Raw genomic sequence first — 21,938 nt, forward strand, 5'->3', positions numbered from 1 at the left:
AGATATGGCGGCGCAAGATTATTCAGACAATTAAAACCAAATAATAATATCTTAAAATGTAACCGGCAATGTACTGGGAGCCAGTGAAGAGATGCTAAAATCGGGGTGAAATGTTTGCGCCTGCGGGTTCTAGTTAGGAATCGAGCAGCTTTTGTTTTGTGCAAGTTGCAGACGGGCTTCTGGAGACGCCACGGGCAGAACGACCCTTTTTAAAAGGGTCACATGCCCTATAAAGGGTTAATGTTTAGTGAGTTGCGATTATTTCCAACAGTACCCCGTCTACTTAACTGTATTTATGTTTAATTTAAAAAGTTTTAAAACGATTGCACTCAAACGACCACAGGCTGTACGTTGATCTCGAGTAATATCTAGTGGTGAAATGATGGCATTGCATCAACACGTCGTCACCGTCAAGGGCTGACATCAACCTTTCAATTCGCTGTCATCATCACGTAATGCCTTTGAGGTGTGAAATTGACACGCTGATGTAATTGTGAGCCGTCATTCGAGTACAGCTTTGATTAAAACTGTTGTGTCACTTTTGTTGCACCGTGCGTGATAGCGACGCTGCGCTTTTTTAAACAGACTTGGCGCTCCCTTGGACTCTAAGGTGGTGCGGCCTAGCTCCAAACTTGAAATGTGTCCCGTGAAGGCACCACGGAAACGGAGGTGACGTCAGTCGGTTTAGTCGCGGCTCGTTTTCCTGCATTTTAAACGACGCGCTTGAGATTAGCGACAATGTTCAACCCCAGTGATTTGGAAGGTGACGTCGACCACTCCTTTTTCGACAGCGACTTCGACGACGACAGAGGCGGCCGCGGAGGAGGAAGAGGAGGCGAGAGCGAGGAAAATGCGGTTGAAGAAAACTCGTCCGGTCGAGCGCCCAGTCGCTCGTTCGTGGCGTTCTTGGCCAACGAAACGGCGGAGGACGCACGCAGCTTGAGTAGCGCGGAAGAAAACCGGGAGAAAACCTCGGCGTCACGAGCAGCCAGCAAGTCTCCTAGAGACAAACGGCGGGCGAGTTCCTCCACCTCCCGCTCCAGCCGCCGTAGCACGCGCAGTGGCTCGCTGAGAAGAGGTAGAGAGCCGTCCCCGCGCGTCCCCAGCAGGGCGTCCAACAGGTTCTCCCTCGCCGACGATTCCGACTATACACTGAGGGACGAGGTCAGTCCGGGCTCGTCACCTTTCCAACACCTCCAGTTCGCGGAGCCTGAGGACGGCAGTCTCAAGGGGCATCGGCGGGGCAGCGCGCACCCTAGCCGACCCAGCAGCCTCCTTCGTCCGGAAGGAAATGCAGGTACGCGATCATTCGTTTTTGACTAGGACAGTGGTTCTTAACCTTAGGGTTCGGTAAGTCTAAGGGGTTCGGCGAAGGTAAAGAAACGCAGAGCCATATTTTCGTACGCTGAATGAATCCAGGCAAAGGAGCTTTTCTGACCAGGTTTTGGACTGGTTTGTTTACAATTTATATATGGGGCGCCGTTTGTAAAGCAGTACATACTGAAAGTTACGACAACATTTTCTCACATTTAGCGCCACACAGTGTTTAAAACGTGGTGTGAAATTTTTAGTCACTTTTTTTGTTTGTTTTTTGCGCATTTACAACATTATTTAGCAAACTAAATATTCATTTTTAAATAAGAAGTTTTGGACCTGAATGTTTAAATCCAGAACTAAATATTTAATTAAAATTTTAAATGTATATCCTAAATGTTAAACTTGAAAACAGTTGGAACTAAATATTTAGCTGAAAATGCAAATTCACATGCCTGGAGACCGGAAGTAACAAAATAAAAGCTGGAGCACACAAAATACTCTTTAGATAGTTTCTCCTAAATATGTATTTTATCTATATAATAGGGGGATGGTGTGGCTAGTGTGAGAGTAGTTGTCCCCTAACCCAGAGGTTGTGGGTTCAATTCTCTGCCCTGATGAACTCACCTAAGTATCCTTGAGCAAGATACTGAACCCCACACTCCCGGTGCTGCGTCACCACTAGGTAGATGGCGATGTAGTGTAAAGCGCTTTGAGCGCCCCAGAAGGTGGAAAAGCGCGATACAAGTATAACACCATTCACCAACACCATATATTGTTATCACAATGACTCATGTCCAAGAGCAGACTGCCACCGTTGAGTAGGTTTTATTCATTTTCAAGCAACGTAAACACAGTCTGAGCTGCTGCACCAGCTTTTGTCACTTCTGGTCTCCAGTTATGTGAATTTGCATATTAAGCATATTAGTTAGTTCCTGGCTCAACATTTAGGATATAGGATATAAATTTAAGATTTAAATATTTAGTTCTGGATTTAAATAATCAGATCCAAAGCTTCTTATTTAAAAATAAATATTTAAGTTGCTAAATACTGTTGTAAATGTGCAAAAAAAAAAAGTGACTAAAAATTTCACACCATTTTAAACTGGAGCTAAATGTGAGAGAATGGCGCCCCATATTTACAGGCTTAATTTCTTTTAACTGCTAGTCCTCGAACTGATGAGAGGAACTGGTTTGCTCAGTGGAAGGTTGACTCACTTGGTATGAGGAAACACAACAGACCAATGGACAGTGTGGTCTCAAATTTTGACCTGGTTATAAAACATGCTGTCAAATTGAGAAGAATTTTAATGGGAATTTGCTAAATTATTAGCATGCTAGCTTCGATATCTTTAGTTTTAAATTTCGGGGGGGAAATGCTTCATTATCTAATTCCGAAGGTTTCGGTGAATCCACATGTGACACTTGTGGGGTTCAGTACCTTTAGCAAGGTCACCACTGGACCACTCCCAATTTCACAAATTCACAAAAACGTTTGTGCAAATAATTAAGCTTTTCATGCACGAATTATGATTTTTTAAAGATTATTACTATATATATATATATATATATTTTTTTTTTTTTTTTAATTCCTTTTTTTTTTTTTTTTTTTTTTTTTTTGTTTTTAAATAGTTTTACTCAATTGCTTTGGTACGTTTCTCAGATCAGAGTTGAAATCCTCAAAACTACTTGTTCAATCCTCACATTCACAACATGTCGCACTAGTAGCAAAACAACATGGATTACCTGCAAAAGCCAGTTTTTGTGCAAAATACTTAGTCTATCGCTCAAAAATGAAATTTCTGTGTCAATGAACATGTCAGTGCTGTCAGAATTACAATTCCTTGTTTCATTGTGTACAGACAAGACAGTCAAATTGTTCATTCTCTCAATTGAACAGTTACCCTGGTGGAAGGCTCTGATGCTGAAGATTGTATGTTAAGTTTTGATGAAAATTGCAAGTTACACCTTTCTGTGTGGGAGATTGATTGCAAGAGACTGGACACGATTCAGTTGACTTTTTCCAATTTCTTTTCAATACAGAAAGCAAAATACAGCACTGAATTAGGGCTTCAGCTATCGATTATTTTAGTAGTTGATTAATCGATGAGCTAGTTAGAATAATCGAGTAATCTGATAAGGAACATAACAAAATGAAAATACCTGAACTGAGCCTTAAACGGTATAAAAAATAAATGAGGATCTATGTACAATAAAAGAACAATGGCTAATTTACATAGCAAAAGTCCGCTATCTTAAATGCAATAAAATGTTAACTTATTTTTTACAATGTTCTTAACAAATGGTTCACACACATATTCCCACAAAAAACGGCTAAATATACTTATTAACAAAAACAAACCATTACAACGCCACTTTAATCAAACAAATTATTGGAAGCAGCAAAATTTAATTTGAATCCTTTTTTTCTAATTGAATACTGGAGTTAATCGATTAATCGTTACAGTGCTACACTGATTATCACCCAAAAAAAAACCAAACAAAAAAACTGAAGCAAAATTAGAAATGTGAACAATAGACAATCGGCACAACTAAGCTTTGAGTGATACATTTCGGGATTTTCCCCCATTCTTTCTACACATCTCGACATTCCTCCCTGTTGGGCCACAAATTTTGATCCAGGTCACAATGGATATCCTCTCTGGGAAGAATCTTCTTGAATGTCTTATCCATCCTCTGCAGGCATCTGCTGTGATTTCACCGCATGCTGCATTCATGGCATCCAGAAGTGTAATCTGATTGAGACTGGTGATCATACACTTGCCATCTCCATATGGAGAATAATTCTATGGGCGAGGAATGGGGAGTATGGTGGGGGGGACTCCATTACCATTCTGTTGTGGGTTGCAAACCATTCCCTGCTTATGTTGGAGTGGTGGAAACCCGCATTGTCTGAAAATTTCCCACATTTTGGCAGGTTAAAACAATTTATGTAAACTAAGTAACAAAAATGCTTAGAAATAAGCTGTCATGAGCCATGCTTTCTTTGTTGTAAAGCACTTTGAGGACCTTTCAGGTTTTGTAAAGGGTTATATAAGTAAATTTGATTGATTGATTACTGATTGACACATATGTTGACATATTCTAACAACATTTTTATCTATTTTACATGTAAAGACTTATGCAATGAGGGAATAACTAAATGTTGTGGGTGGTGAGACTATTAAATGGAGACCCATGATCATCCATTTTTGACCATCATCAAGGCTGCAACTGATAATGTAGAAAACAGCAGAGAATTGTACAAAATCATTTGCATGGATGCACAAAAACATCTGCAACTTGCTCAGATAAATGAGTAACTGCTTTTTTGATGTGCACTAGTGATACGATGTGAGGGTTGAACAAGTAGTTTTGAGAATTTCATTTTAGATATTTATATTTATATTTGGGGGGGCAATTAGGTAATAAAAATTAAAATTAAAACTCAAAATTTGAACAAATTAATAAATTGGGGGAAAGAGGTATAATATATACCCTATTTTTCGGACTATAAGTGACGTTTTTTTTTTTTCCCCATAGTTTGGCCTGGGGTACGACTTGTACTCTGAAACAACTTATGTGTGAAATTATTAACACATTATTATGTCATTTCACATGTTATTTTGGTGTTTTGGAGTGACATTGATGGTTCGGTAAACTTGTTATCATGTTCTTAATGCTACAGTTATCTGAATAAATCTTCATAGCTACGTTCCGTTAACATACCGGCCGCGTTCGCATTAATGTTCATTCATCATGTAACATTATCATACTGTACACTTATTCAGCATGTTGTCCTCTACTGTATTTTTTATTTTAAACTGACTTTCAAGATGACATATCTGTTCTACCTGCTGGATTGTATCAAGTAAATTTCCCCCCAAAATGCAACTTATACTCCAGTGCGATTTATATATGTTTTTTTCCTCTTCGTTGGGCATTTTATGGCTGGTGCGACTTATAGTCTGAAAAATATGGTATATATACAGTGGGGAGTACAAGTATTTGATACACTGCCAAATTGGTTTTCCCATTGGCAGTGTATCAAATACTTGTTCTCCCCACTGTATGTATTTTTCAATGAGACTTCACATGGCTTAAATTTTTGACTGTCACTGACGGCAACGTACAATCAATTTTAACTGGTTGGTGCTGGAAGCGATCGAAAAGTCGTAGGTATGCTCCAATGCGATGCTCTTCAGATGTTTTAACAAAATCCTTTTCCCTAAGCCAGACTTCAAAGAATATATTATGATGTCATGCCTACCTTTTGAGAATCCTGAGCCCTTGATGATAGAACATTAAGGGATCAAACATGGGCCAAAGTTCCAAACTGGCAGACTTCACTGAATTGGCATAACTAAAAAAAAAAAATCTAGGATAATATTGAACCTTGGGATTTCCCCCACATCATACTTGGGGAATGCCTAAAGCTCCCCCTACGAACCAATGGAAACATGCCATTTCCAAACACTTTCCTGCAACGCAATTCTCGCAAACAGGAGAAAATGGCTATTGACTAGCTTTTGCTCTGGAAACACACCAAACCATGAATGAAATAATTTCCAGAGACTGCAAACTATAGCCAACAAACTACCTTTTCAAGAGTCCACTGACATTGTCAAATGAGGGTTGTTGGGTTGAAATGGCCTCCTTTACCGTTCAGTTAAAGGGGTAGTGAAACTGTTTGAAACTAATTGTTTAAATAGTTAGAGCAATTGTTTTTAACTCTGGTTCGATTGGACCCTAGGGGTTTGTTGAGTAAGCATGTGGGGTTCGGTGAAGGTTAAGAAACACAGAGCCCTATTTTGTATGCTGACTAAATCTAGGCAAAGTGGTCTTTTAGGCCAGGTTTTTGGACTGGTTTGCCCTTAATTTACAGGCTTTATTCCATTTTGAAATGCTAGCTCTCTGCCTAATGGGAGGAGAAATCTGTTTTCTTAATGGAAGGTTGACTGGCACTTGGTATGAGGAAGTATAACAGACCTACAGACAGGGTGAACTGCATAGATAATTTTGAAAAAAAATTGTGACATTTTGCACCATGAAAATTGTATGTGATGGAAGGATGTGACAATAAGATGAGAATGTAGACATGAAAAAAAAAGGAAGTGTGAAATGAAATTTTTTTTAAATTTCATTTACTAATGTGTAAATCAACAGCAAAATTATTTGTAGTGAATTAGAAATCTAGAAGAAATTTGAACAGGAATTCACTTAGGTATTAGCTTGCTAGGTTTTGAATTCGTAAAAAGAAGGCTTTATTATGAAATTCCGAAGGGTTCGACAATGCACCTGTGAAACCCATGGGGTTCGTTACTTTTGGCAAGGTTAAGAATCACTAAGTTAGAGGGTTAGAGATGATCAAATGAAAACCCATAACAACTGCAATTCATTGTAAATATAAGACTCCCAAAATGTAAACAATAAATCACTTCATTTAAGTACAGTGGGCTGTAGGAAATGGATGAAAAATGAATTTGTTTCAGTGTTTGTTCCGATGTTTCAGACGCAGACTCATTGGCCAGCGGGAGTGTCGTGCAGGAAAACCTGATCCTTCACTGCAGAGGACGACCAGGCAGGAAGAACTTCACCTTCAATAACAACGAAGTGCAACGCATCGACCACGAGAATCAGCGCCTCCTGCGGGTTCTGTCCCGTATCTCCTTAGCACCTGGCGCCATCGTGACCCAGTTCACCCGCAAAGCCACCACCCCGCACGTTCCCCACAGCTCAGTCAACCGCCTGCGAGAGCAGAAACGCATCGATAAGGACAACCAAGTGAGTCGCTGGCCCTAAATGACATTTTGTCATTGTTGTGCAGTGTTTGACGTATCCAAGTGATTTTTTTTTTTTTTTTTTGGTATGTTTTCGATATTTCAAAGGGTCACTAATAAGATCTGTTGGTATTAACTTATTAGCTGTCATTGACGGAAATTGACATCCAATCCTTTAAACTTAAAACTTTAAATCCTTTAACTTTTAAGACGTCCATTTGAACTGGGAGTGCTTTATTTGCTACCAGCACTACCATGGCCCAATCGACCCAATTTTCGATCACGTGATTGGATCAGGGATATTGGTTATCTGGTTCAGACATAGACCAGGAATCATGGACCATGGAAGACTAATCTGACAGGATATTCTAATTTTAAAGTTATTTTTTAATTTTAAAAGTACTACTGAGTACTATATATATTTTTTTAAATCATGAGTAAATACATCGGAGTATACAAGTGCAAAATGTCAAATCTCATAGAAAAAAAAAGTCTTTTTTTATTATTTGTTGAATCAACTCTCCTATGGGACACTTTAAAACTTCACCTATGAAGAAACACAGATTGCCATACTTGTCTAAGCAGCTGAACAGGACAGGTAAAAAAAAAAAGTAATTGTGTGTTATCACCTCAAAATTAACAGGAAGTTACCCAAAATCAACAAAGTGATGCATAGGAGTTAACCAACAATCATGAAAGCATTCCCACATATGCTGAACACATACACTGAGAATGATTGGAAATGTGGATAATTACACTGAGAGTCGACTTATATTGTGCACCCCTACAACTTCAGGTTGGGCTGCAGTGTTCCCAGTAAATATAAGACAATTTGGAACCTCCACTGTTTTTGGCAGCTATCTTAGGCTAGGTTCATACTGCAGGTCTTAATGCTAATGCACAATTCTGATTTTTCTGTCATATCTTTTTTTAGTGTCCGTTCAGACTGGCTTTGTCCATTGAGCCTGTTAAAGTATCACGCATGTGCACCAATTCGCAGTCCGACATGTGCTGAGCAAGCCGACCCTCATGCGCAGAAGCATTAAAACAAATGATTACACATGCTGTCGGTCATCCGTCATTCCAGAGTGATCATATTTTGATTTCCAAAAAGAAGACACAAATAACAGACATTAATAATCTCCGTTTAGTCTTATATTCAAGTTTATGTGATAGAATGCATGCACGCACGTGCATGACACAAACAAACTTTATGTGTGTACGTCACTTTGCCCCGACTCGGCCATGTAAGCAATACTGAAATATTGTTTATTTGGTCCACATAGAGAAAATGAGCATAATCAGATTTATCCTTTACTTTATTTATTTATTTTTTTATGACTGTGATCAAGCCTGCCTCCGACGTAGAAACAGTTCAAGGTATGTGCAATACTGCAAATGGACAGCTATCGATGCCTTCCTGCCTGCCACTCTTGCTCTATGCTGACGTAATTGCTGCATGAATTCCGATTTGGGAGACTTGACAGCTCAGACCGCCACTTCATTCTGGAAACATGTGGCCCGGATCGGATTTCAACCACATTCGAAAGTGACCCAGATCAGATTTGAAATAGTCCACTTCTCTGCGACTTGTCACGTTCAGAGAAGTTAATGCCTCGAGTCAGAAAAACATGAAAAAATCAGGTTCGTGCATTAAGACCTGCGGTATTAACATAGCCTTAGATTTACTCTTTTGGGCAAAAATACTGTAAAGTACTCCAGTTTCCAGACATGGAATGTTTTCTTGTAACTTTTGGACCCAGTCCACTGTGGACTTTAGGTTTAGTGTAAGTGGTTGATCAGACGGTTTCTCGTGATGGTCGGCTCTTTGAAAGAAGACACTGGACAGATGTCAGCTGGTGGAGCTGATGGTGGTGCACCACAGCAGGACTACACTATGACATTATAGAAAAGTCCAACTTCTGAAGTTTTTCTGCCTCTTCACACATGCATGTTTCATAATAGTGGTGGACTTAAGATCTACAAAAAGTATTCAAGGGCACTCATATACTTGGCAAGTGGTCATCAATTCTTGCTTCATTGTGATATTCTTTGTAAAATAGAACCATTTTGCTCAGATTGCTAATTTATATCCTCCTCAGTCTCCACTTTCTCACCTCATTGTCACTGTCTATTACTGGACTGCAGTAAACGAATATGGGATCACGTGTGTTCATCGTCTGAGCACTCCCGTCTCTTAATGTTGTAAAAGTAACGTTAGATTAATTGACATTTTTACTTTGTCGGCAGGCCCTTCTGAAAAGGCTAGAATATGTCAAATCGACTCCGGGACTGAAGCGTTCGAATCAGCTGTCCGACTATCAGCGCCAAGCAAGATTTCAGGCGACACCATGTGAAGTGTGTGATGCCGCCACCAACAGACTTCCATCCAGTGGTATGTCCCCAAGATGCTCACAAATATAATTGGGATACTGAAATCAAATTTCATTATGATTAACCATTTACATGCTAGTTTACTTTCCCACTTTATTGGTAGGAAGGAGCTAGAACCAACTATAGAATTCACTATCAGTTGACAAGACGGTTGCTACAGACATTGCGCCACGTCTTCCCGGGCCGGGCAGAGTGTCGTGGCAACTTTCACTGCGATAAATTTAAAACACTGCGTTCTAACGCCGATTTAAGTGGAAACAGGACGAACGTATTAGTGCATAAAAGCAGGCAGGAGTGTCTCAAGAGTGATTTGGTTGAGGATTCAAGGTAATTATTATATAAAATAGAACCATGCATGGACTTTGAAACGTGGTGAAAAAAATTAAATGAATAGAAAAAAAATTAGCATAACTTTAAGCATGAAATATTTACGCAAAATAAATGATAACTGCCCATTTTTTGATTTTATTTTAACCAAGAATCTAGACTGTTTTATGTTCATATCTATAGAAATTTCCGCCATGTTGGATTTTGTATCCATACACAATAGCGTGACTTTACATTCAAATAATCAGGTAATTTTTGGCCAACTGCCCGTTTTTGGCAAAAATAGAAATGTGGACATTTCTGCTTCCATACAAAAAAATTTGCCTTTTACGTGTTTTATTTTATGTAACATTTCAGTCTAAAAACCACGAGGGCCAGATAGCCGGCAAGACGCACTGAGGCAGTAGTGACCTCGGAATTCAACCTAAATAAGTTGTGATTCTATATAGGAAAATGCAAAATTTGCTTTTGTTGAGTGAAATTAAGATGATTCTGCATGCTTTTCTCGAGGATTTAGTTTTTGATGTAAAAATTGAGTGAATTAGCTGTTGAGAATTTGCACTAAAAAGATTGCACTAAAACAATGAAGTTGCTATTTCGGGCAAAAACTTATATGATATGTCAAATATTGCTATTAATCCTGAAAATATAAGTGATTATTTCTGCATTTGGTGATTTGGTGATTTTTTTTTTTTTTTTTGTGCATCTAGCGTGAAATCTGAGAATTTGTGTTGAAGTTTTGTTATACTTGCATAAAAAAATAATAATTGTGATTTTATCAGGGAAGGACTTTGAATTTTTTTGATGCCGTCGTTTATGGAGACTCATTTTATATATATGCCTAAGGAAGGTGCCTGTTATGGTTTTAGGTCGCTAGTGGCTAGCGGTTTTGAAATATTTGAAATTTTTTAGAAAATGTTTTTTTAAATGTTTTTGTAAATATCCGCCTACGGAACGACCCAGTTTCCTGTCAACTGATGGTGAAGTCTGTGAACAAACTATTTTTACACAAAATTTCCACTAACTCACTGGCCCCATTGGTGGCGATACACGTCAACAATCCATTGAATTCAGTGATCATTCACTGCAAGCGCTCCCATTTCAAATGGATTGAGCACATCTATCGCCTTCAATGCCAGTCAATGAGATAATGCATCTTCTTGAATGTGAATATAAGATGTACATGTGTAAGATTAGTCTTGTTATTCTCATCCACAGTGGCCGCCATGAGCTCCATACGGGGCAGTACCTCCCAGATGGGAACACGGGCCACCTCAGCCAGCTCCAGCGCAGCCAGGTCCAAAGCGCTCCTTGCGGCTCGCCCACCTTTTTGTTGTTAGTTTTCTAATGTACAGTGTAACATATATGTGCCCTTAATTTCCTTAATAAATGTCTATTTTTACCCAAGGAAATTATTTCAGATAAACACTAAACTAAAAAAAACGGCCAAGGATACTTTTTACCATATGCAAATAATGAAAACCTACTATGACATCAAATTGAGGGTAAAAATGGAAGGATGCAATTTAGGATGGTTGTTATTTCAGAGAAAGACTGAAAAACTTTGTGGGTTTTATATTTAACCTGGCAGACTAGAGAGCATTTGAGATTCAAGGGGAAAGTAGAGTGAGTTGTGCAAGAAAACCATTGACGTTGGTCATATGACCACATTATTTTGGAGGGAATTTCATTTAATAGATTTCGCAAAGAAAGATGTTGCTTGAGAGAAAAAAAAATGTTTTTGGCCTGACAAAGTAAAATTTGTAAGAACTGATTTTTGATCGTTATGTTTGATCAATTGATAACAGTTCACATTTAATTGATTTAGTTAGCTACACTATAGGCCTACAGAGTTAACATGCTAGCATAAATGGCGTTATGACACATTTTTCCAAAATTGTTGTCATGGGGTAATTGGCGCCACAATTCCGGGAGTAAGCTTACCCTCTGCATATATGATTGATGACTACAATGTATAATTGCATTTTATGGTATTTGTACATTGACTTCTTACATTTAATCACTAAAACTCTGCCATTCTTCTTTTTAGAACAAAATCCACATTGTCTCACAGTTATAGACGTAAGACAATTTGAGGCTTCAACTCTCCGTGAAGAGTCTTGAAGAGAGGGCTTACAAAGAGAAGATAAAAAGGCTGAAAATATATGAATCAAAAACAGGAAAAAAGGTCTGAAAATCTCAAACCACACCAATCAAGAAAACGTGAACAGTAGCTCAGATTTATTTTCCCATTCCACTTAAAGTGCAAGACAAGACCTCGATAAAGTGTGTCCCAGTGAAGAGAATCTTGTTTAATAAAGTGAATAGACACAACTAAATTTTTCCGATATGTAATAGTTGAGAAAAGCATAGAGTAGCCAATGTTTCTTGAATAATAGCTGTTGCCAGGTTTGTTAAATACCCGTACTGTTTTAACCAATCAAATGCAAGTATCTCTGATTGCCCTGCCAACCAACTCTCCACGGGTTCCCTTGTGCTATGCACCATCAATGGCTTATACAGTGGGGCAAATAAGTAGTCAACCACCAATTGTGCAAGTTCTCCTACTTGAAAAGATTAGAGAGGCCTGTAATTGTCAACATGGGTAAACCTCAACCATGAGACAGAATGTGGAAAAAAAAAATCTCGTTTGATTTTTAAAGAATTTATTTCCAAATTACAGTGGAAAATAAGTATTTGGTCACCTACAAACAAGATTTCTGGCTGTCATAGAGGTCTAACTTCTAACGAGGTCTAACGTGGCTCCACTCGTTACCTGTATTAATGGGACCTGTTTTAATTCATTATCGGTATAAAAGACACCTGTCCACAACCTCAGAATGCGTTATGGTCATATGAAACCAAAATAGAACTTTTTGGTAGAAACACAGGTTCTCTTGTTTGGAGGAGAAAGAATACTGAATTGCATCCGAAGAACACCATACCCACTGTGAAGCATGGGGTGGAAACATGCTTTGGGGCTGTTTTTCTGCAAAGGGACCAGGACGACTGATCTGTGTAAACGAAAGAATGTGGCCACGTATCGAGAGATTTTGAGTGAAAATCTCCATCAGCAAGGGCATTGAAGAGGAGACGTGGATGGGTATTTCAGCATGACAATGATCCCAAACACACAGCCAGGGCAACAAAGGAGTGGCTTCGTAAGAAGCATTTCAAGGTCCTGGAGTGGCCTAGCCGGTCTCCAGATCTCAACCCCATAGAAAATCTGTGGAGGGAGTTGAAAGTCCGTGTTGCCCAACGACAGCCCCAAAACATCACGGCTCGAGAGATCTGCATGGAGGAATGGGCCAAAATACCAGCAACAGAGTGTGAAAAGCTTGTGAAGTTACAGAAAACGTTTGGCCTCCGTTATTGCCAACAAAGGGTACGTAACAAAGTATGGAGATGAACTTTTGGTATTGACCAAATACTTATTTTTTACCATGATTTGCAAATTCTTTAAAAATCTAACAGTGATTTTCTTTTTTTTTTTTTTTTTTTTCCCACATTCTCTCATGGTTGAGGTTTACCCATGTTGACAATTGCAAGCCTAATATTTTCAAGTGGGAAAACTTGCACAATTAGTGGTTGACTAAATACTTTTTTGCCCCACTACACGCGCCTTAGTGGACCAAAGAAGTAAAGCAGGCTTTGTCTAGGTCTCACATAGAGAAAGGAGATACAGGCATATGGCACAGGTAAAGAAACTGAAGAGTTTGCCTATTTTATTAACTATTTTTATTTTTAATTTTTCTAGTGTTTAAGTGTTTATTTTCTGTAAGCATGTTGCATGACGTTTGTCACAATGGCTACGTTTAGAAGCAGTGCGATTTTGAGCATTTTCTTATAATCCTAAGAAATTTATGATTTGTATATTAAGAGGGATTGACCAATCATAATTCACTGTCATTTATACCAGCTCTTGATTACTTTCACTGGTTATGACAGTTCAAATGTCCAGAGTGGTGGGGATGACTGTCATTATTAATTGTACACATAGAAACAGGAGTTGCGGAGAATGCTGAGGATGATGTCGTGAGATCAGTGCAGTTTCTAAAGCAGTCTTATTAGGTCTGGATAAAAAGCCCATCTTCACATTTAAAGAAAATGGGAGTCATAAGAGGGGATGTTCTCATAAAGTTACCCACACCACAAAAACGTGGTGGGGACAGCAAGAAGGAAGGTTTATGTTCCCCTCCTAACATTGGAAAGTGGGAGAGTAAGCTGTAGAAATGGTTTTGAGGTTTACAACTACTTTTATTAACGTGCTTATTTTTGCTCAGAGATACTATTTCTGAGATTGATCTTTTTTGCATTACTTATCCCAGTGTATTATACCCAGTCACGCAATTTACCTTGCACCAGGGGCAGGTTCTGCCACAAGACATGAGGTGCGTAACATTTTGGCGTATATTTCAGTTGGAAGCATAACTGCCATCCTCTTTATTGCACTTTACGTAAAACCTGGCACAAGTCACCCCTCCCTCTGCTGCTTTTTTTTTTTTTTTTTTATGTAGAAGGAAGATCCAATCAAGGCAAAATCATATATTTTCCCTCATGGTACAATATTTGTCATACAACTTTGTGGTTTGGTTTAATACAATATTTTAAAATTTATGAAAACTTAATTTCAGATACTTAGCTTTAAAAATACAGTGTATAAAGAAATGTTTTAGTAACCTATTTGAAAAGATACACAATATAAATGCTGTTTGGTATCCACTTGACAGCAGATAAATTACTTAAGTAATTGTAATGAAACCCATCATTAACAATTTTTTTTAAATTCCAATATCTAACAGATGCAATGATAAATTCTTATTTTAGGTCACTGTAAATAGCATAGTTCATTTGACAGGGTTTGTCATGGTAACAGATGTGAGAAACTGTAAACCTTTATTCTGATGACAGTTGCTGCTTATAGTGAGCCTTGACAGTGGTGAGGACATATTTGCACTTTCCGGCCAGGTCATTAGGTAAACCTGCACAATCCAGTACTAATATAATTCAACGTATTGCATTGTGCAGGCGTTCCTAATGTAATGGCTGTGGATAGAATATGTACAGAACTTCAGGGCTGCAATGCATGTGTTAAGAGCAGAATTAAGACTAGCAGGCATTTTAGGGAAGAGGTTTCCATGGCGACGCGTAGTGGCCTATGTGTACTTCTTGATCTCGTCGTACAGCACCAGCACAAACGCGCCACCCATCCCTCTGATCACGTTAGACCATGCACCCTTAAAGAAAGCTTTAGATCCTTCGTCCTTGAGGATCTTCCTCCAGCAGTCCATTGTTCCCTTGTACATGATGTCAGCTGCACGATAACACAATTGTCCTGTTTAGGATACTCCAAAGTACGAAACTGATGAGCTACAATAAAATTGAGTTGCACAGCTCACCTCCTTTGCGACCGGACTGCATCATCATGCGACGCCTGACTGTGTCGAAGGGGTACGACACGAGGCCGGCCGCGGCCGTCACCGTCTGGGCGATCATCCAGCTCACTACGATGTGTGTGTTCTTGGGATCGGGAAGCATTCCTGTTTGGGAGTGAAGGTTGGATTTTTCATGATGAACCCGTTGCTGTCACTAATGACCATAGAAGTAAGTGGTAGCAAATAGTAAAATGATGATCCGTCAATCATTTAAAATCCAAATGCAAAAAAGTGTAGGTTTGAAATTTAAAATTCTAAATGAGTCAGGAGCACTGTCTAGTCTTAATCTCATTATGCCATGTACAGTGCCAATAATAACAATTTGTGTCCTTTTTATTGCTTCAGAATCATTTAAATCCTAGTATTAATATCGTATTTGAGGCAATTTGAAGATCAATTGCTTAACAAATACCAACTCGTTCTTACTTTGGCCATTCCACCATGTTTGATCAGCGCAAGTCAGTCTGCAAGTGAAGTCGCACCGACATATTCTTGTGTGATTGATTATAATGAGAGACCAAGGTATTTTGCTCCATTTTGGGTTCCCAACCTTACGTTCTATAATTTGGAGTGTATAACTTAAAAGTGTGATAAAGATGCTGAGTCTTAAAGTGTGATAAAGATGCTGAGTGCAGTCAGCCTGTAGAGTTTGTTAACCTTTAGCTGTGTCAAAGCAACCAAAGTAGGCAGCTCTGTAGATGATGATGCCCTGCACAGACACATTGAAGCCCAGGTAGAGTCCCCTAAGGCCATCTGTCTTGAAGATCTTAGTGATGCAGTTGCCCAGGCCTGTGAACTCCCTCTCGGCTGCGCCCTTGCCGATGTCTGCGGCCAGTCGTGTCCTGGCGAAGTCTAGTGGATAGACGAAGCACAGCGAGGTGGCGCCGGCTGCGCCACCCGACGCCAGATTGCCGGCAAAGTAGCGCCAGAACTGGGTCTTCTGGTCCACACCGCCCAGGAAGATCTTCTTGTACTTGTCTTTGAAGGCAAAGTTGAGGGCTTGGGTGGGGAAGTATCGGATGACGTTGGCTAGGTTGCCCCTCCAGAAGGACAGAAAGCCTTGTTCCTTTGGGATTCGAACCACGCAGTCAATGATGCCTTTGTATTGCATCTCGGCAGTGATCTGCTTGCTAGCATGCTGGACCTGCACGGGTAAAGAATGGAGTTAATCATTATGAGACTTCCTATGAAGCAATTTTTTTCATGGCCAAGAGGTTAAGACCTTGGGCGATCCAATGGACAGCGATCCTCGTTTGTACAAACCCAGCTCTTGCTCGCTGAATGGCACAATATCTGACCGAGGTTAATTGGGTAGCTCCTTGATTTGCAATAGTCCTGACCAAAAAAATTTAGATGCTTGTGCAAGGTATCCCAATATGAAAAATTGCTTTGAATAATGACAGCATTTGACCAATTCTTGCAGTTATATTGTGTCGCCAAATACTACTGTCGTTTGTACATTGTGAGTTTGAGTAGTATAAAAATTCTACTTGCCATTAACAAATAATGAAGGTTAAAAACAACCTTGCCTGCTAAAAAAGAATGTTTTAAGAATTTTGGTCAAAGATACAGTGGTAAACTTCTATTTACACTTTCCCTAAAATGTTTTTAATGGTCTGTAAAATTTTGGTCTCATTAAAATAAATACTTATATAGTGAGGAGCAGACGTATTTGCACCCCTTGTGATTTTGCAAGTTCACCCACTTAGAAAACAGTAGAGGTCTGAAATTTCAATCATAGATGCATTTCCGCTTATAACGACATAATAGTTTGTTTTTTTTTAAATCTGGAACTCACATTGTATGATTTTTCAATAATTGATTTGTAATTTACTGGTGTTCATAAGTATTTGTACCCCTGAGAAAATCAGTGCTAATATTTAGTGCAGAAGCCTTTCTTTGAAATTATAGAGGTCAGACACTTTCTGTAGTTCTTCACCTGGTTTTCACATTTGAAAATAGGGATTTTGGCCCATTCCTGACACGCAAATCTTCTCTAGATCTGTTCGCTTTAGGGGCTGTCGTTGAGAAACACAAAGTTTCAGCTCCATCCAAAGATTTTCTACTGGATTGAGGTCTGGAAACTGGCAAGGCCACTCTAGAACATCGATATGCTTTTTACGCAGCCACTCCTTGGTCAGCTATGCTGTGTGCTTCGGATCATTGTCATGTTGGAAGATCCACCCACGACTCATCTTTAAGTCTCTGAAGGAAGGAGGTTGTCAAATCTAAAGATACATTTCACCATTCATCCTTTGTTTTATATAGTACAGTCGTCCTGTCCCCTTTGCCGAAAAGCAGCCACAAAGCATGAGGTTTCTACCCCCATGCTTCACAGTGGGTATGGTGTTCTTTGGATGCAATTCAGTATTCTTTCTCCTCCAAGCAAGTTTGCACGAAAAAGTTCCACTTTGGTATAATCTAACCACGTGACTTTCTCCCATGACCGCTCTGCATCATTCAGATGGTCCCTCGCTAACTTCAGACGGGTCTTCACATGTACTAGCTTCAACAGGGGAACCTTCTAAGCAATGCATGATTTTAAACCATTGCACCGTAGTGTTCTACTGACAGTAGCCTTTGAAACCGTGTATCAGCTCCTGCCGTGTAGTTCCAGGCTGAGACCTCACATTTCTCATCATGAGTGATGCCCCACAAGGAGAGATTTTACATGGAGCCCCAGTCCGAGGTAGATTATTTTTTTTAACGTAGATTGAGCGAGATTTTTGAGTGTCATAGTTATTGCTGATTCTCAGGGGTACAGATACTAATGAACCGCAGTATATTATAAATAAGTTATTTAAAAGCATACAATATGATTTCTGGATTTTTTTAGATTGTTTCTATGAGTGGAAATGCATCTATGGTTGAAATTTCAGACCTTTACATATTTTCTAAGTGAGTGAACTTGCAAAATCACAAGGGGTGCACACTTCTAAATTAAAATCTAAGATAAAAATTATTCCAGTCCTACAACTTTGAATTTATGATTTGACTATACGGTTGTGTTATTATAATCTGACAGTACAATACAGTACACTTTTCTAATCTGAAGAATGCTTACTTTTGTCATTCCTCATAATTGTATAATTTTTCTGTTGGCAAATTTTGACAGAGCAAATTGTTTTCTATTATTGTTAGGGCTGTCGAAATTATCTCGTTAACGGGCAGTAATTAATTTTTAAAATTAATCACGTAAAAATATTTGATGTATTTAACGCACATGCCCCGCTCAAACAGATTAAAATGACAGCACAGCGTAATATCCACTTGTTACTTGTGTTTTTTGTGTTTTGTCGCCCTCTGCTGGCGCTTGGGTGCGACTGATTTTATGGGTTTCAGCACAATGAGCATTGTGTAATTATTGACATCAACAATGTTGAGCTACTAGTTTATTTTTTGATTGAAAATGTTATTAAAACGAAAATATTAAGAGGGGTTTTAAAATAACATTTTTATAACTTGTACTAACATTTATCTTTTAAGAACTACAAGTCTTTCTATCCATGGATCACTTTAACAGAATGTTAATAATGTTAATGCCATCTTGTTGATTTATTTATTTTTTTGTTATAATAAACAGATACAGTACCTATGTACCGTGTGTTGAATGTATATATCCGTCTTGTGTCTTATCTTTCCATTCCAACAATAATTTACAGAAAAATATGGCATATCTTATAGATGGTTTGAATTGCGATTAATTACGATTAATGAATTTTTAAGCTGTAATTAACTCGATTAAAAATTTTAATCGTTTGACAGCCCTAATTATTGTTACAACTTTTGTCAATAAAGTAAAAACCTTTTAACTTTAAACTTTCTATAACTGTCATAACAGTACATTATTCTACATACGGTACATTGAATTAGTAATTTAATAAATATATGCAGTAGGTAGTACAATTTTATCCCTATTTTACTACTAGTAATCTTACAAATTTATTATTTTATACCTCATCCACTTTTTTTTTTTTTTTATTACTCAATGACGATTGGATGAGGTGCTGCCACCATGAGTAAAAATGCTCTGGAGATGAGCAAGAAGCAACATAGTGCAACATCAGTGACTTCTACTTGTCACGTTTAGCCAGTGCACCGGCCGGGAGTCCCAACAGTGATGAATGTCACTGGAGAGTAGTCGGAGTATGAAGTTTCATCTCCCGAGTTAAATTTAGCGCTTCACTTTCACTGCTTATGTCGCCCTCAGCTTCTGAGTTCAAAGATTAAACTTTGGCTCACAGACGTGTAAGACGGGCTCTTCAATGGGGAGCATACGTACTGGGTTAAGTCATTCGCTGCCAGTGACCGAAGGATGGGATGTTTCAATGCCAATGACGACGATAGACGTCCAAATCAAGTGGGATGTGATCATTCGCGGCTCGATCTCCCAATTAAAATGGATTGGACGTCTATCGGCGTCAAGGGCAGTGAAGGAATTAATATGCCATGGCACCGACAATGCTGTGCGTAAAAATAATAATTTAGCGCACATTTACCCGCACGTCACCAACTTTTACGCACGGGAACGCCATCTAAACACTTGCTTTTTAGATACTCATTGCGGACCAAATATGGTTGATTCATTTCAACAGGTGTTTCTGTCTAGTCTGACCCTACGCAGCTTCTCTTTGACACGCTTGACGCACATTTGGACGTACGTCACCAGGTTTGACGCACGAGAAGTTCATGCAGTTGTTCTTTAACGCAATTAGTCCGACATTTTCATTACCTGCAGTAAGAGCTTGACTCTCTCAATGGGGGCTACGGCTGTCTTGGAGATGGCTGCGGCCACGCCACCCGCCAAGAAGTCCTTCATAAAACTGATCACCGCGTCCGACATGGCTGCGCGCTTCCACCAGAAAACCACACACGCAAGACTTCACCAGGCAGTTCCGAGTGGACGAGGCAGCCCCCGCGCGTGCCTTGATATATGAGGGATGTCGTGTATCGCGAGAATTAAGATCTGATGGATGTGCTCCTGGTCGAACCCGCACACGAGGATGAATAAATATCCGAGGTTGGAGGTCACGAGGAAGTCAAAAGAACGACGTCAGCGCACCGAGGGGACGTTTAAAGGACACACAGTACAGCAGTCATGTTTATCAGTCCAATAACTATGTATCTATATGTATGCATGTATGTTTGTTCAACTACAGTAATCTACAAAAGCTACAAATCTAAAAGTCCACTTGAGAAGTTTGCAATTTGGAAGCAAGAGAAGAAAAATATGTAAACAAGTACTTCATCTACATCAAAAATGAAAAGTTTGGACATCACTGTTTATGAACAGCAGTCAAAATGGCTCATTCGTGTTTTCATTATGTCAAATGGGGCGGGGGAGGCCACAACTCAGTTATACCTAAAAAGCTCAGGACATCGCTGTGCATAACTTGAACATGGATTAGAAAAAATAAATTTACACATTTCTGTAGTTTTGGCTTGGGGAGTGAGTAGGCTACAAAGATCCGGATTTATTATTATTATGTTTTTTTGCAATTCTACAGCATTGCAAAATACAGTCACATATTATATTTACAATAAACATGCAGAGGCCCTTTTGTCGAGCTGTGCACAAATGTGAACAACATACATACATCTTGTAAAGTGTGTTATTTTGTTTTGTTTTGTTGATATCCATCTATAGTCCATTTTGACTGACATATATATGATCAAATGATAGTGTTATAAAACAGCAGACAATTAGCTACTGATATAAACACGCAAGTTAGGAATATTTGTGGCAATATGCAACGTAGAAAAAGCATTAAACAAAAAAAAGTTCAATCATGTTTCACGATGGCGACAGATTGACGCATTTTGGTATTTGTTCACGACCATGAATAATACAGTTCCTGACATGTTTCGACGACTACTTCTGCCTTCATCAGTGTCACTGATGTTGGTGTGACCAGTCATTTATCAGCTGATGGATGAAGGCGTGATTCACCTGTCAGATTAGATAGTCGAGTCACGCCCCTCCAGGATGCTGGTCCAGGTAGTAGAGAGCATGTAAACTCTCTCGTCCCTATTGACGGTCCTCGGGCCCCGCTTGCGGATTTCAATGGCTTCCCCGATCCAGCACTGATGTTTGTTTTCTTCGGTGCGGATGACTCTGGCCTTTTCCCAGTCAATAATGTGGTTTTCCCTTTTGCAGTGGTCGGTGATGGCTGACTTGTGGTGTTCCTGTTGCACTTGTTCTTTTATTGCCCTTGTATGTCCTAATGCTGTAATCCTTCTAAAACTCCTTTTTGTGGTCTGTTTTTCGTGTAATAAAGCACCTCCCTGTCTCTCCGATGTATGATTTATTGCATGATTTGCATGGAATTTCATATATGGAGTTGCATTTGTTTTTTGGGTGGATTTTGTCCTTTGGGTGGACCAATATCTGGCGGAGTGTTGTGTGTGATTTGACCGGTGTGTTTATGTTGTATTTTTTCATGACTCTTTGGATACGTTCCGTAATTCCTCTCACGTATGGTAACGTCACCATTTGCTGTGTTCTTGTTTTGTTTATTTCCCCCCCCCTCCTCCCTGTGTTGTGTTGTTTTTGTTTTAAAACTGTCCTGCACCTTTTTATATTGCCCACTGGATACTGACACATTCATCCATCAGCTAATAAATGATGCGTCACACCAACATCAGTGACACTCTGATTAAGTCGGAAGTAGTCGCCCAAACATGTCAG

General features: G+C 39.2%; 2 protein-coding genes across 4 annotated transcripts; one reads left to right on the forward strand and one right to left on the reverse strand.

Annotated features, from left to right (window-relative positions):
- Positions 1 to 392: 392 nt before the first annotated feature.
- On the forward strand, positions 393 to 11,217 carry cfap97 (cilia and flagella associated protein 97). 3 transcript variants are annotated; one of them, XM_057844664.1, is made up of 6 exons: positions 393 to 466; positions 586 to 669; positions 792 to 1,297; positions 6,827 to 7,098; positions 9,345 to 9,489; positions 11,034 to 11,217. In XM_057844664.1, exons 1-6 carry the CDS (start codon positions 456 to 458, stop codon positions 11,153 to 11,155), a joined length of 1,140 nt encoding a protein of 379 aa, XP_057700647.1. In that variant the 5' UTR covers positions 393 to 455; the 3' UTR covers positions 11,156 to 11,217. The 3 variants fall into 3 exon arrangements, with proteins under 3 accessions (XP_057700647.1, XP_057700648.1, XP_057700649.1); XM_057844665.1 differs by having other exon boundaries at positions 418 to 493; XM_057844666.1 differs by lacking the exon at positions 586 to 669 and having other exon boundaries at positions 441 to 466.
- An 838-nt stretch (positions 11,218 to 12,055) lies between these two features.
- Positions 12,056 to 20,166, reverse strand: slc25a4 (solute carrier family 25 member 4). The gene is made up of 4 exons (XM_057844668.1): positions 19,983 to 20,166; positions 15,908 to 16,394; positions 15,215 to 15,355; positions 12,056 to 15,129 (listed from the first exon to the last, which is right to left on the reverse strand). The coding sequence occupies exons 1-4, from the start codon at positions 20,091 to 20,093 to the stop codon at positions 14,972 to 14,974; spliced, it is 897 nt and encodes a 298-aa protein (XP_057700651.1). The 5' UTR covers positions 20,094 to 20,166; the 3' UTR covers positions 12,056 to 14,971.
- Between the last annotated feature and the right edge of the window lie 1,772 nt (positions 20,167 to 21,938).

This window comes from Corythoichthys intestinalis, chromosome 8, assembly GCF_030265065.1.
Source record: "Corythoichthys intestinalis isolate RoL2023-P3 chromosome 8, ASM3026506v1, whole genome shotgun sequence".
NCBI classification, from domain to species: Eukaryota; Metazoa; Chordata; class Actinopteri; order Syngnathiformes; family Syngnathidae; genus Corythoichthys; species Corythoichthys intestinalis.

Bases quoted from the DNA above. Each gene is read 5' to 3' on its own strand.
- slc25a4 (XM_057844668.1), bottom strand. From the start codon at position 20,093: ATGTCGGACGCGGTGATCAGTTTTATGAAGGACTTCTTGGCGGGTGGC. The intron at 15,356-15,907 runs GTTAACAAACTC...ACTCCCAAACAG, and splicing joins TTGCTTTGACACAGCTAAAG to GAATGCTTCCCGATCCCAAG. The intron at 15,130-15,214 runs GTGAGCTGTGCA...GTTATCGTGCAG, and splicing joins GCAGTCCGGTCGCAAAGGAG to CTGACATCATGTACAAGGGA.
- cfap97 (XM_057844664.1), top strand. The intron at 670-791 runs GTGACGTCAGTC...CTTTTTCGACAG, and splicing joins AAGGCACCACGGAAACGGAG to CGACTTCGACGACGACAGAG. The intron at 9,490-11,033 runs GTATGTCCCCAA...TCTCATCCACAG, and splicing joins CAACAGACTTCCATCCAGTG to TGGCCGCCATGAGCTCCATA.